Source organism: Siphateles boraxobius, unplaced genomic scaffold (genome assembly GCF_051911475.1).
Source record: "Siphateles boraxobius isolate OS27281-9 unplaced genomic scaffold, OSU_SipBor_1 48, whole genome shotgun sequence".
NCBI lineage: Eukaryota > Metazoa > Chordata > Actinopteri > Cypriniformes > Leuciscidae > Siphateles > Siphateles boraxobius.
In genome coordinates this window covers 3,209,173-3,224,661 of record NW_027509119.1, presented here as the reverse complement: position 1 = coordinate 3,224,661, position 15,489 = coordinate 3,209,173, and the positions used below count along the sequence as shown (strand labels likewise).

At 41.6% G+C, this 15,489-nt stretch overlaps 1 protein-coding gene across 1 annotated transcript in view; it reads left to right on the top strand.

Annotated features, from left to right (window-relative positions):
* The first annotated feature begins 3,816 nt into the window (after positions 1-3,816).
* The window catches only part of LOC143710629 (uncharacterized), a 32,040-nt gene continuing 20,367 nt past the window's right edge, over positions 3,817-15,489 (top strand). The window contains exons 1-3 of the mRNA XM_077201608.1: positions 3,817-4,126; positions 5,270-5,508; positions 6,755-6,939. Coding sequence (XP_077057723.1) covers positions 4,018-4,126; positions 5,270-5,508; positions 6,755-6,939 — 533 coding nt within the window. The 5' untranslated portion in view covers positions 3,817-4,017. The remainder of the gene's footprint in view (positions 4,127-5,269; positions 5,509-6,754; positions 6,940-15,489) is intronic.

Sequence of the window (15,489 nt, the reverse complement as noted above, 5' to 3'; positions counted from 1 at the left end):
CGGTTCACGGGGACTTTAAAATTAAAACATGGATTATTCCTTAAATTCAGTTTTGATGATAATTTATTTGGATTAGTGTTAGTATTATTACATTGGGACATATCTAAATTCTACTGTACAACGGTAATATATTTCTGTCAAGTTAAACCGAACTTTTATTTTGACGAGTTGCCGTGAAGACCTTTTGAGTTTGTTTGTTTATGTCATAATGATAGTTTTTCTCAAATGAAGCGGTTAAATGATCACGAAGTGACTTTCGGAGTGGATCTAGAGCCTAAATACTAGTATCTATTAATAGGTACTAGTATCTAAAAGGTAATTTTCTCTCTCTCTCTCTCTCTCTCTATCTCTGAGCCAATATGGCAAGCCGTTTTAACATTTAATCATTTTAACCTACTAGTCTCTATTTTCATGCTACTAGTACTTATTTTTTAGATACTAGTATCTATTCCATTAAGTACTAGTACTTATACATTAGCGACTAGTGCTTATTCTGTTTAGAATATTCAAAGTGCTTATTCAATTTTTAAGCTTATTTATATTTTCAGAGCAGAAAATCCGATTTTTCTGCTTATTCAATATTGCATCTAAAATGTAAGTGACTTGACGTGTGTGTTTGTGTGTGTGTGTGTGTGTGTGTGTGTGAGAGAGAGAGAGATTGTGTCTGTTACAGTGACAAGAGTTTAACCCTTTAAGGCCTTGTCTTTTTGGATATATATCTTTTTTTTTTATAAAAAAAAAAGTGCATACAAGCCATATATTTTAAATGTATTGTTTGCTTTAAATTAAATTAAGATTGTATGTTTGGTAATTGAACCTAAATAAATTTAAAACTAATGTGCTATATTTCAGATAAATATATTTGTTTTCCTTCATTTTAATCAACACTAACTTTATTCTCATCTGAATTATAAATAACTTATTTCTGTATAAAATACAAAATCCCGAATAATCCAGACCAACCAGAGCGCACTATTTCTACAACATCATCAGTGTTGAAGCAGAACTACCAGAGCCGTTCGGCAGATAGCGAGCAGATATTTTGTGTCACGTCGTGCACAATAACCCTAAAGGCACCAGGGTGGCGGTGCCACCGGCTTTTTATATATATATATATTAGGGGTGTGCAAAGCAGCCAGTATTTGTATCTGTATTTGTTGAGGGGGAAAAAGTATTTGTATTTGTATTCGAGTAAAATCCAAAATAGGCGTAAAAATCTAGTTTTTTTGCGTTACACTTCTAATTTACGTTATAGTGTAAGTATTCTTTAATTATATAAATCCAGCAATGAACATGTAGCCTATCAAGGAACGTCATTGAAAAGAAAATAACATAACAGCCATTACCTCATCCATGGTTAAACCAACAACTAATAAAATACCATTGTGAACATTATGAATCCCACCACCACCCGTCCTTGTTGGAGGACGCTGAACAGACAGAATAAGTAAGGGATAATGTATAGCGAGGCGGTTGATTATGAGCCTGACGCGAAGCGGAGGGGTCTTGAATCAGCCTGAAGGGTTTGTAATCGCTATAACAACCACCTCGCTATACATTATCCCTTTTACTACATGGCTACCTACCAAATAAATCAATAATTTGACTCAAAATATTGATTTAAAAAGGAGTTTATTGATTTAAAACCTATTGTATTGCTTCCGCTAAAAAAAATAGTCCGTTCCGTCTCTACGTTTAGAATCCATGGCAACGCTCTGTTTTTCGTGGCAACGGTGTGTTATACTTAGCAGCGGTCTGTTATTAAGAAATAACCATGGAAATAACAGACCGCATTCTACATTAGAATTCAACCAAGCCATGTAATAAAAACAAATAATTACGGAGCTAACAGAGCTACGTAAACAGAGCGAACATGAGAGCACCCGGCTGCAGACGTCAATAATGCAGCGTAATGAAATAATCTCCCGATCAAACTCCACTTCCCGAAAGTTAAAAACTGCCTCCGGAACCCAGTTAAGGTACAAAAATCTATTCAACAAAAATAGTAATGCAGTTAAGTGTTTTTTCGCTCAGCCGAGCCCTCTCTATTGCTGTGTGTGGAGCAGCCTGTGTCAGTCACCTCTTCCTGAACGTCACTCACTCACTCGCGCACTGCGGTCTCGTGAGGAAACGCAGCTTTTTGATATAAAGTTTTTCTTGTTCCCGAATACAAATATTTTCTAAAGTATTTGTTCGAAATAAGTATTCGTAAAAAACACGTTATTTGTGCCTTTCCGAATACCGTATTTGGGTTCGGCTCCACCCCTAATATATATATATAAATATAGATGCGAGCAGCGATGAAGGGCCAAAGCCGGCGGTACCGCCACCCCGGTGCCTTTAGGTAACTAAAGGCACCGGGGTTGCGGTGCCATCGGCTTGGGCCCGTAATCGCTGCTCGCAGCTGTATTTATATATATATATTAGGGGTGGAGCCGAACCCGAATACGGTATTCGGAAAGGCACAAATAACGTGTTTTTTACGAATACTTATTTCGAACAAATACTTTAGAAAATATTTGTATTCATGCTGACCGAAACTCGGTCAGCATGAAGTCAAGACATTGAGGATGAAAAATTGCCAGGGGATTTTTGATATCTCGAACGGTTTGGCCGTGGCGAGGAAACGAATTTATGGCGAGAAACGTGAAACAGGAAGTGTGTTATAACTTCAGCATACATTAGCTGATCTTAATGAAACTTCAGCAGTGTGTTCGTTGTAAGAGGCCGATCACATGGATGTGACTATTGTGAGTCAAAGTTATAGCGCCACCAACTGGCAGCAGGAAGTGTGTCACTTTCAAAATGCTTTGAAATCACCCTCTTATTTTAACCCGATTTGCTTCAAACTTCATCTGTATAATGTAAATACACGGCAGATGTAGACCTGTGAAAGGATTATTGATATCTTAGATACTGGTGCCATGGCAACGCATCAAACTTTAATATTCTTTTTGGATGCTTTTGAGACTCTTAGCATGCCTGAAATTGCTTAAAATTGCATGAAACTCGACAGACAGATCACATTTATTAGCCTGTAGACAAGTGCAAAGTTTCAGAAACGGGCGTGGTGCAGGGACTCAGTAGCGCCACCTTTTGACAAAAGTGGGGGGGTTAGTTTTATAGTTTTATCTACAATCATAAAACTCGGTACGCATATTGTTCAGATCAAGCCGGACAACTTTCTAATTAACTGTCATTAGCTCAGACCAAGAGGAAGTCAGATATTTTGGTTTGAATATGGTCATTTTCTCTCTCTCTCTCTCTCTGAGCCAATATGGCAAGCCGTTTTAACATTTAATCATTTTAACCTACTAGTCCCTATTTTCATGCTTCTAGTACTTATTTTTTAGATACTAGTATCTATTCCATTAAGTACTAGTACTTATTCATTAGCGACTAGTGCTTATTCTTTAGTACTGGTAAGGCAAGCCGTTTTAACATTTAATCATTTTAACCAACTAGTCTCTATTTTCATGCTACTAGTACTTATTTTTTAGATACTAGTATCTATTCCATTAAGTACTAGTACTTATTCATTAGCTACTAGTGCTTATTATTTAGCTACTAGTGCCTTTTCTTTAGATACTAGTGCTTATTCTTAAGGTACTAGTACCTTTTTAAAGATACTAGTACTTATTCATTAGATACTAGTCCTTATTTATTAGATACTAGTACTTATTCCAATAGTGTCTAGTATTTAATTATACCCAACTTGTAAAGAAAAAATAGAACTAGTGCTTATTTTTTAGTTACTAGTAACATTTTAGATCAAAGATATCCTTAACGTAATAGATACTAGTACTATTTAAATAATCAGTATGCAAATGATATGTTGAATATTAATGAACCAACAACATATTAAGGGGAGATGACAGGAAACGGAAGGAGAAGAGGAGAAAGAATTAGGTAGAAAGAGTACATGGACATAGAGTCTTAGGAAGCGCACATCTGAATGCCATTGATTCGACTTTATTGAATTTAAGAAGAATTGAAGGCTCGCTGTCTCCTGAAACAATGGAAGAACTTATTAGTAGTCTATCGGATCTCAGAGCTTTCGTCAGACAGTCCGTGTCACTCGAGGAGCGCAGGGCAGACGCCTTCACAGTTCCTAGAATTCGTTCAGGTGAGGTCTGTAGCATATTTTACTTGAGTTTTCACAGATGCTGCTCGGAAACACACTTTTACTCTGGTCCCGTTTAAAAGAGGCGTTACGGTATTTATTAATCTCGCCTCTCGTTTTCATGTCTGTTCCGCATCCCCAAATCTTTCCGAATGAATAAATATGGTGTTAATGAGAAGACTAATTAAAAAGTAAGTCCTAAACTTCTCAGTGTCTGACCATCATGCACCTGTAGTGTTTACCGAGCTTAGATGACTGGCAATAATAATAATAAAAAAGGTTATCAAAACGCTACAGCACTCGAACGAATTGAACTACTGACTTTGGCTTTCGGTTGCAAATACATTGTTACAGTAGCCTACATGAAGGAATAATTTAATATCCACTGTATAGTCTACAGTATAGGCTACCTTTAATATTATTTTATGTAAATAGGTAAAAAACAAACAAACAAAAAAGCTTGTTTAATGTGAACACATGCATTTATTTTGTATTGCAAGAAAAAAACAGCACTGCATTGAATACATTGATATAAAAAGGAAAAGGAAAAAAATACAGGCAAATACAATCATTATTCTTAAGAAACTTGTTCTTATTGTTATCAATGAGTTTTCAATTGTTTTTTAAATAATGGAATTCCCAACGATAAAGAAATCAAATAGGCAGAGTCTTGAGATTCTATATGCGGTTCAAAAATGCATATAAAGTTGTCTTGACGTCATTGTTTCGTTTTAAATAAAATGCATGTTTAGTTATAATTAATTATACAGATAATTTGAGCTAGAGAATTCATACAGTACATTATTGATGCACAGTATTTATTATTCAAGAAATTGGAAAATATTAGGGGAGCCCAATGCTACTTTTTGCCCCAATACTGATAAAAGTCTAGAAAAACCCCTGCTGCCAAACATTCTGTTCTTACATGTTTATGCTTCATAAAAAACAAAATAAACTAAATCCTATCATTGCCACTATACAAAATGCATTACTATTATTCTATTAGTTATTCTATTATACTATTAGTTTCTGTTAAAACATGATTAGCATATTCTCAAGTAAAATTTTGTTGAAATATTTATTTTACACAATAAATCATTTATTGTTGTTAGTCAATGTTGTTTAACAGTGTGTGTATATCCACAGGTCAGCGAGGGAGACCTAAGATCACAGTTACGAGACAACAGCTGGAATTCTTGGTGACCCAGGGCTACACCACCAAGCGCATGGCCCAACTTTTGGGATGTTCGGCATCATTTTTATATAAGAGAAGAAAAGCTCTAGGGCTGCCAACTAGGAATTCCATGTCAAGATCGTTGACTGATGAGGATTTGGAACAGCACATTAGACGACTTCATGGGTTATATCCCAGATCTGGCAATGAGGTAGTACCAAACTTTTTTTTATCTCTATATTGTTGTACCTTATTATTGTAATTTTACATTTTGTTACTTTAAATGTGAATTTTGTAGACCGTTTTTAAAATTTAGGCTGATCCCGAGTAAGAGTAGTATTCTAGTATGCAGTTCAGATCAGAGGTGTTTAAGTTTCAGAATCCACTCACCAGTCAAATGCAGGTGTTGCAATAATTTGAAAAAAAAAAGTGACTTGTAAATCTCTGTACATTGCAAACTATAACCATCTATATACAAATATGAGAGCGTAATACAGGTATGCAACATGTGTGAGTTAATGCTCTTTATTTTCAAGTATAACACGTATAGACCTGGTTTCACAGGGATTAGATAAAGCCAGGATTATGTTTTAGTTCAATTAGGACATTAAGTAGCTTTTATAAATGTGCCAAACAAAACAATGGCACACAGTGCAAGTTGCTTTCAGGAAAAATTCAAACATGCATTATAGTTTGGGACTAGGTAGTTCACACAAAAATGAAAATTAGACCATGATTTACTCACCCTCAAGCCATTCTAGGTTTATGTGACATTCTTCTTTCAGGCGAATTTGGAGTTATATTAAACAAGCCCTGGCTCTTCCAAGCATTATAATGGCAATGAATGGCTGTTTCTATCCATTATAAAAGTGCATCTATCAATCATAAAAGTGCATCTATCCATCATAAAAGTGCATCTATCCATCATAAAAGTGCATCTATCCATCATAAAAGTGCATCTATCCATCATAAAAGTGCATCTCTCCATCATAAAAGTGCTACACACAGCTCCAGAGGTTAATAAAGGCCTTTTTAAAGCGAAGCCATGCGTTTGTGTAAGAAAAATATCCATATTTAAAACTAAATTGCGCTTTAGGCGTAAGTAGACTATGTATGTGCGTTTGGCCGGAAGCTAGAATTTTACTTTGTAATGTGTTAAATATGGATATTTTTCTTACTTTTATGATGGATAGATGCACTTTTATCATGGATGGATGCACTTTTATGGACTTCAAAACAGAAACGGCCATTCACTGCCATTATAAAGCTGGGAAGAGCCAGGATATTTTTTTAATATAACTCTGATTGTATTCGTCTGAAAGAAGAATGTCATTTACACCTAGGATGGCTTGAGGGTGAGTCAGCCATTTTTGGCTGAACTATCCCTTCAAGCATTGTCTGTGAAACTGGGGGTAAATCAAACTCTGTGTAATTATTTGCATACCAAAACATCACAGATGATGAGAGCATTGCTGCGAGCAGAGGGATTGCTGGTGTCACGACAGAGAGTGAGAGTAATGTTGACGAACATTGACCCAGCAGCAGCTGCACGTAGATGGAGTACTGCCGTGGCCAGAAGAACATATTATGTGCCATATCCAAACAGTCTGTGGCACATGGATGGAAATATGCGTCTCATCAGGTATTTAGGATTTTCTTTAACAATATATATATTTTATTTAACATATACATATATATATATATATATATATATATATATATATATATATATATATATATATAAATAAATGTAAGGGAAAATGTAGAGCGAGGCGGTTGTTATAGCGAATACAAACCCAACAGGCTGACTAGGAGCCCGACGCTAGCGGAGCCTGAAGGGGTGGTATTCGCTATAACAACCGCCTCGCTATACATTACCCCGCTTATTACATGGCTACCTACAAAATAAATCAATAATTTGATTCGAAATATTGATTATAAAAAGGAGTTGATTTAAAAACAAAAGAAACTAGTCCGTTCCGTCTCTACGGTTAGACTCCATCCCAACGCTGTTTTTCATGGCAACGGTGTGTTCTACTCAAGCGGCAACATTCTAATCTGATAAATGAAGCCTACCTGGAAGTGTGGAAAAACTGCAATACATCTAAAATCCGCTAGGGGCAGGTCCCAAAAAGGGAGCAAATGTCCATGTTAAAATGTCAGTTTTCACAGCATAAATTCATGTTTTTACAGGTTGGTCCCATGGACTTTTATTGTATTTTTTGATAGGCTCCGAGTGCCTAACAACTGTGAGGGGGGTGAATTTTTTTCTAACTCGTTAGTTTAGATCGTATTTAGATATAAAATGTATGACAAATAAGGGCGTGGTTAACTTTGATTGACAGCTGATAAGGGGCTGCACCGAGTGGAATTCTTGAAATTTGACGTCTCGGCCATGATCTGACCCAACACATCATACCACCTCTGTATCCTTTCTGAAAAGATTTTCCAAGATGGCGCCGCCTATACACCCCATAAACGCCTCAAAACTGTTCTTCAGAAAGTCTATGAGTGACGTCACAGACGCTTTGTCCATATTTTTTACAGTCTATGGTTCTACTTAGCAGCGTCTGTTATCAAGAAATAACAGACCAACAGGCCACTTAATAATTTTATTACATGGCTTGGTAGAATTCCAATGTAGAATATGGTCTGTTATTTCTTGATAACAGATGCTGCTAAGTAGAACACACCGTTGCCATGAAAAAAAGCGTCAGTGTTTTGGCTGATCAGATTGTTTCGTTGAATTTACTATTCATTAAGACTAACAACTAGGCAAGGCAAGGCAAGTTTATTTATATAGCACATTTCATACACAATGGTAATTCAAAGTGCTTTACATAGAAGAAATTTTAAAAAAAATCAAAAGAAATAACAATAATTAAAACAGGTTAGAATAAAGAAATTAAAATAATCAAAACAAATAAGAATAATTAAAACAGTTTAGAATAAAAAATAAAATAAAGTACAGTTAAAACAGTCGGACGAACAGTGGCACAGTGCTCATTCAGTAAATGCATAGCTAAACAGATGTGTTTTGAGTCTGGATTTGAATGTGACTCAGGGTTCCAGACTGCGACCAAATTGGTCGCATATGCGACCATTTTTTGAGAATGTGCGAGTTAAAATGTTATGTGGTCGCATTTGTGCGAGTGGACGCTTGAGCAACAGAACGCCGTTGTATCAGCTGCTGCAGTCCGTAACTTATGTTCAAAATGAACGAGTAGGCTACATCATGAATCCATTTTCCAAACCGTGTTTTTAACTTATTCTGAATCACTACGGTACGCCTATAATAAGTGTTTATATTCGGACTATTTTATCCCGGGGTCGTCTCGGCTGCGGAGTAGCCCAGTGCCTGCGTGACTCGCCATAGACATTAACGGAGAGAAGTTCCGTCTACAATGTTCTTCCGCAAGACACGTGCAGTTTATTTATTGACGAACGTAGACGTCACGCGCATTGCACACTGATGGTGAAACGTCTCGGTTACGTATGTAACCCTAGTTCCCTGATAGGGAACGAGACGCTGCGTCAAACGCTGCGGGAACGCCCCTGCGTTGTGTGTCATGAAGCACGTATGGAATCAGCCCAATGGAGAGATGAAACGTCATAGGCGGGTGACGTCATCGACCAGGAAACTATAAAGCACCCCAAAAACACAAGCGCATTAGCTTCTGATAGGCTTGAAGGAAGCGCTAACGGGAGTGCCGGGAGTATGGCGGAGCGACGCAGCGTCTCGTTCCCTATCAGGGAACTAGGGTTACATACGTAACCGAGACGTTCCCTTTCAAGGGAACTTCGAGCTGCGTCAAACGCTGCGGGAACGCGAATACCCACGTCGCCATAGGACCAAATGACCGTCATGTGAGACTAGCGCACAGAGGACGAGAGCACCTGTGCCCCAGGGGTAGAGCTTAAGTCTAGGTCATAGAACTTAATAAAAGGATGCGGTGAAGACCATCCAGCCGCATCACAAACATCACTCAGGGAAACCCCCGACAAAAGAGCTTTAGAAGCAGCCATACTCCTGGTAGAGTGAGCTCGGACAACCAAAGGTGAAGGCTGGCCAGCCGACTCATAAGCAAGTGAGATAGCCTCAACCACCCACTTGCTCATTCTCTGTTTAGACGCCGGACACCCTTTCCTGGGTGGCCCAAAACATACAAAAAGTTGTTCTGATTTCCTCCACAGGGCAGCTCTGTGGACATAAGCGTCTAATGCCCTAACAGGGCAGAGTGAATTAAGTTTCTCCTGGTCCGATGACATAAATGGAGGAGGACAGAAAGCCTGCAGAACCGTAGGTCTAACAATATTAGTAGGAACCTTAGGAACGTAACCTGGTCTAGGATGCAGAAAAGCTTTAACCATGCCAGGTGCAAATTCCAGGCACGAGGGTGAAACCGACAGAGCCTGCAAATCTCCGATTCTTTTTAGTGAAGAGATAGCAAGCAAAAAGATAGTCTTAAAAGTGAGAAACTTCTCGGGAACTTCTTCGATAGGTTCAAAAGGAGCTAGGGAAAGACCTTCTAATACAATGGCCAGATCCCAAGTCGGCACCCTCGTACGAACTGCTGGCCTCAGCCTCAAAGTGCCACGGAGGAAACGAGTTATAAGCGGGTGTCTCCCAAGAGAAACTCCACTGAAAGGGACGTGGTAAGCAGCTAGTGCCGCCACATACACCTTTAGTGTGGAGGGGGATAACCCTGTGGAGAAGCGCTCCTGCAGGAATTCCAGCACTGCACCCACTGGGCAGTTAACTGGGTCCTGCAGGTGTTCTCCACACCAAGAAGTGAAAAGTTTCCACTTCAAGGCATAAAGCTTCCTCGTGGATGGAGCTCTGGAGTTAAGAATGGTCTCAACAACCTCGGTTGAGAGACCGGAGTCTATGAGCTGGGCCCCCTCAGAGGCCAAGCCCACAGTTTCCACAATTCTGGGCGGGGGTGAAGTATCGTGCCCCCCGCCTGGGAGAGTAGATCCCTCCTGACCGGGAGCTCCAAAGGAGAACCGTCCAGGAGAGAAATCAGGTCCGCAAACCATACTCGGGCCGGCCAGAACGGGGCTACTAGTAGTAGACTGACCCCGTCCCGGCGGACCCTCTCCAGAACTCCTGGTAACAGAGCAATCGGGGGAAAGGCGTACAGACGTGACCTCGGCCACGGCTGCACCATAGCATCCAACCCCAGGGGGGCTGGAAGAGTGATGGAGAACCACCGATGACAATGAGTGGTCTCCTTGGAAGCGAATAGGTCCACCTCGGCGCGACCGAAACTCAACCAAAGGAGCTCCACCACCTCGGGGTGGAGTCTCCATTCCCGTGGCCTCGGCCCCTGCCTCGACAGGGAGTCTGCTACCACATTCAAATACCCAGGGAGATACATTGCTCTCAGAGATAGTAGCTTCCCTTGGGACCACAGGAGGATCTGACGGGCCAACTTGTAAAGCCGGCGAGACCGCAGGCCCCCCTGATGATTTATATAAGAGACCACCGACGTGTTGTCTGATTGAACTAACACATGATGGCCTCTCAGGTCTGTTAGGAAGTGTTTCAGAGCCTGAAACACAGCCAACATCTCTAGACAATTTATGTGCCACGAAAGATGATGATCCTGCCACAGACCTTGGGCTGGGCGACCACTCATGACCGCCCCCCACCCTGTGAGGGAAGCATCCGTCGTTAGCGTTATGCGACGACAAAGAGCCCCCAGCACAGGACCTTTGGATAGGAACCAAGTTTCTCTCCACATGACCAGAGCACGAAGGCAGCGCCGCGTGACTTTGAACGTGCGGAGCGGATTTCCCCTCGGGGAGAATCCCTTGGTCCTGAGCCACCACTGTAGCGGTCTCATGTACAACAGGCCGCAAGGTATAACGTTGGACGCTGCTGCCATCAGACCCAACAGTCTCTGAAACTGCTTGACAGTGAGTAGCTGGCCTAGCTTCACTTGTTTCACAGCTGAGAGAATCGAAGCGATGCGGGTCGGAGAGAGTCGCGCCCGCATCGATACCGAATCCCAAACGACACCCAGAAAAGTGGTCTTCTGGGAAGGAGATAATACACTTTTCTTTGCGTTCAGCCTCAACCCCAACTTTCTGATATGAGCGAGGACGACATCTCGATGCCGAACCGCCATCTGCTTGGTCTGAGCTAAAATCAACCAATCGTCGATGTAATTGAGAATACGAATGCCCTGAAGCCTCAGAGGCACTAGTGCTGCATCCATGCATTTCGTGAAAGTGCGGGGAGATAAAGCTAGGCCAAACGGAAGAACCCTGTACTGGTACGCCTCGCCCCCGAAGGCGAACCTCAGGAACTTCCTGTGTTGTGGAAGGATGGACACATGGAAGTATGCGTCCTTCAGATCTATCGTGACAAACCAGTCCTCGGACCTGATTTGAGACACGATCTGCTTGATAGTGAGCATCTTGAATTTTAGCTTCCCTACCGAGCGATTCAATATGCGCAGGTCTAAAATTGGACCGGCCCCCCATCCTTCTTTGGAACGATGAAATATCGGCTGTAATAACCTGACTCCAAACTGGGAGGAGGAACCCGTTCTATAGCCTCTTTTTGAAGGAGCGTTTTCACCTCTTGTTCCAATACCAGAGCCTGCTCGGGGCCCACCACTGTGTGCAGAACCCCTCTGAATTTTGGTGGACGACACCTGAACTGGATAGCATAACCCTTTTCTACTGTCTGCAGGACCCAATGAGATATTTTTGGAAGGCTTTTCCACTCTGCCAGAAATTCTACTAAGGGTACCAGCCTCTCGAGACTGGCCTCTGGTGTAACTTGAGCAGCAGACGCAGCGCCCTGTAACGGCGCACCGGCAGGGAACAACTGGTCTGACCGCTCTGAGACCCTCCTCAGAGGGAGCGAGCGTCCCTCGGGAAAGCGCTCGCTGGGATCGTCTGTGCCCCGGCATAAAGGCGGGGTTGGCAGAACGAGCCCCTGAGGGCACCGAGGAGGAATGGGCACCGTAAAAAGAGGTGAACACCTTTCCGCCTCGGTGGGGACCACCCTCAGCATCCTGAACGGCTTGGCGTCAGGACTTCTTCTTAGCCGAAGCCTTCTTAGCCAATATAACTGTCCTCAGATCAGTTCTACTGGGAGAAGGCTTCGGCTGAGAGTGTCGCGGCTGAGCCCACTGTCCAGCAGGGGGAGCACGAGACGCGACACTCTGCCTCTGCTGCGCTCTATGTGATGAGCTCGAAGACGGCCGGGGCTGCTCCCGCCCAGCAGCCCCAGGGACATGAACTTTAAGGGGAAGAAACTTTTTAAAAGCTGCAGTTTGTTTCTTTTCTTCTTGGAATTTATCGATAACTGAATTCACAGCATCACCAAACAACCCCATGGGAGAAAGAGGAGCATCTAAAAGAAAAGCTTTTTCTCTCTCTTTAATATTAGTCTGATTTAACCACAAATGTCTTTCTGCGGCCACCAGAGCTGCCATAGAACGACCCATTAATTTGGCCGATTCTCTGGTGGCACGCAGGGATAAATCAGCAGCCTGACGCAGTTCGCGAACTACGTCAGTACTGACCTCCTCACTCTCACTCATGTCCCTTAGCAGATCAGCCTGGTATGCCTGCAAGATTGACATAGTATGCAGACATGACGCAGCCTGACCTGCTGCCGAATATGCTTTACCCACCAAAGCCGAAGTGTTTCTCAAAGGCTTGGTGGGTAATGCCGGTGCCTTAAAAGATGATGCTGCTTCGGGGGAGAGATGGCTCGCAAGCGTCTCTTCCACACGAGGCAAAGCACCATAACCATGAGCCTTGGCTCCCATAATATTAGCGTATGTTGAAGTCTGGGGACTAAACACTCTATATGACACCGGTTTTCTCCATGATTTCGACACCTCGGTGTGGAGATCATGGAAAAACGGCAGGCACCGACGTGGAGGCTGCACACGTGACGGCAAAAATCTCTCATCCAACTTTGATTTAGAAACAGACTCCTGTCTAGTCACTGGCCATTCAATATTAAGTTTTTCAACAGCTCTTGTTAACACCTCCATAAGCTCATCACTCTCAGGAGTGTGGGGTGGCGAATCCTCCACATCTCCCTCAACACTAACAACATCAAGTTCCTCAGAACTGGATAGCTGCAGCATTGGTGCCTCAGCCCGAGCGGAAGAAACCGCAGCGCGTGCTTCCGAACCCGGGACTGAGGCACTGGATCTCACAGGTGAAGGGAGAGATAAGGCAGAGCCCGTCTCAAACCCCGCTGTGAGATCCATCTGCGATCCCCACGATAAGCGCCACCGCTCTGCCTCGGCAGAAGCGGGACCCGAACCGCGGGGAGCGCGCACCGAACCGCTCTCCTCAAAGAGCGATCGGCGGGAGCGGAGCGTCCTTAACGGCAAACGCTCGCAATGCTCACAGTCTGCTCCCTCGAGAGCAAACTGGGCATGCTGAACTCCCAAACAAACAACACAAAGATCATGTGTATCCCCGCTCGTTAAATAACGCGAGCAGGGAGGAACACACTTTCTAAACTGCTGTTCGTCCGCCATAATCTCTCAATATATATATATATATAGGGATAAATTGTTTGTGTGGTGCAGGGTATGTAAGACAGACAATATCACACAGGGACAGATTCACATGTAGCGCGACTGAAAGCACAGAAGCTAATGCGCTTGTGTTTTTGGGGTGCTTTATAGTTTCCTGGTCGATGACGTCACCCGCCTATGACGTTTCATCTCTCCATTGGGCTGATTCCATACGTGCTTCATGACGCACAACGCAGGGGCGTTCCCGCAGCGTTTGACGCAGCTCGAAGTTCCCTTGAAAGGGAACTTATAAACTTTTGTGTAAATTCAGTAATTAATCTTTCTTGTGGTCTATGTAAACAATTACAATTTCATCATTCGCGTGAGTAGCCTATGGTAGCCTGTAACGCGCCACGCCGTTACTTTCAGTTAATAAAATAAAAAAATAGGCTACTTTGTCACGATGCAGTAGAAACAAGGAGGAAGCAGGATCCACATGCAGCACACTTTATTCCATAAACTGAAAACAATACAAAGACTCAGACTCAGGCACAGTAAAACCAACATCGACCGTAACAACACAAGAACTCACAAGGACTGGACTGAAACACAGGGCTTAAATACAAGGGCAAACAAGCTAAACAAGATGACAAGGGGGCGTGGTTAATTGGGGACACCTGTGAAGACTAATAAATAATAATAATAATAATAAAGGTTTATTCGGTTACTAAACATAAAACAGAATATATACAACAAATTCATTACAAACAAAGAAGGTAACCGAACAGGTGTAGGCTGAAGCCATGGCTTATTACGCCTACCCTATTTACATCATTTACATCAACATCTACCCATCAAAATTTGAACATAAACAATATACATGTATAAACATATGCATACATACACTCATTCCTATATACACATACTGCATACTCATATACATACATATATACATACATACAAACCTCTGCACTTGATTACAAATATTTATTTATTACTTATATTATTGAAATCTAAACACAACAATTATGCATAAACTTATCTTGGACAATTTTTTTTAAGCATCCGAATATTTGTCAAAAATTAAGATTTTAAACTGTGTTTTAAAGTAATGAATGGAATTACTCCTCTTAAGATCATCAGTGAGACCATTCCACAAGTCGACCCCTTTTACCGAGATGGTATTCATTTTAAAGTTTGTTCTGACCATCTGTTTTTTAAGCATGTTCTCTCCTCTTAAGTTATATTTCTGTTCCCTGTTTTCAAACAAACATAGTATATTTTCAGGCACTATTTTCCTATTCACTTTAAACATAAAAACGGCAGTATTCAGACTGACTAAATCAGAAAATTTTATTGCTTTAAATTTACAGAATATAGAATTTGTCGGTTCATTATACGGGTAACTAATAGAGATAACGGGGAGCAGGAAACTAGGGAACAGGACTGATCCAAGTGCACAAAGACAGGGGGAACACAGACAGACATGACAAAATTTAAATGAAGTCAGAGCACATGCAGTTACTGCTAGCTCACAATATCACACAAAGTCAAATCCAATGAGTTAAGCTAACTCATTGCATTTGAGGAAACCGATTACCTCAATTCATTTAAGTTTATAAAAAACAATAGTTATGAGTACTCTGAAATTATTTCAGTTGAGTTCACTAAAATAGATATTGCAGTCAAGA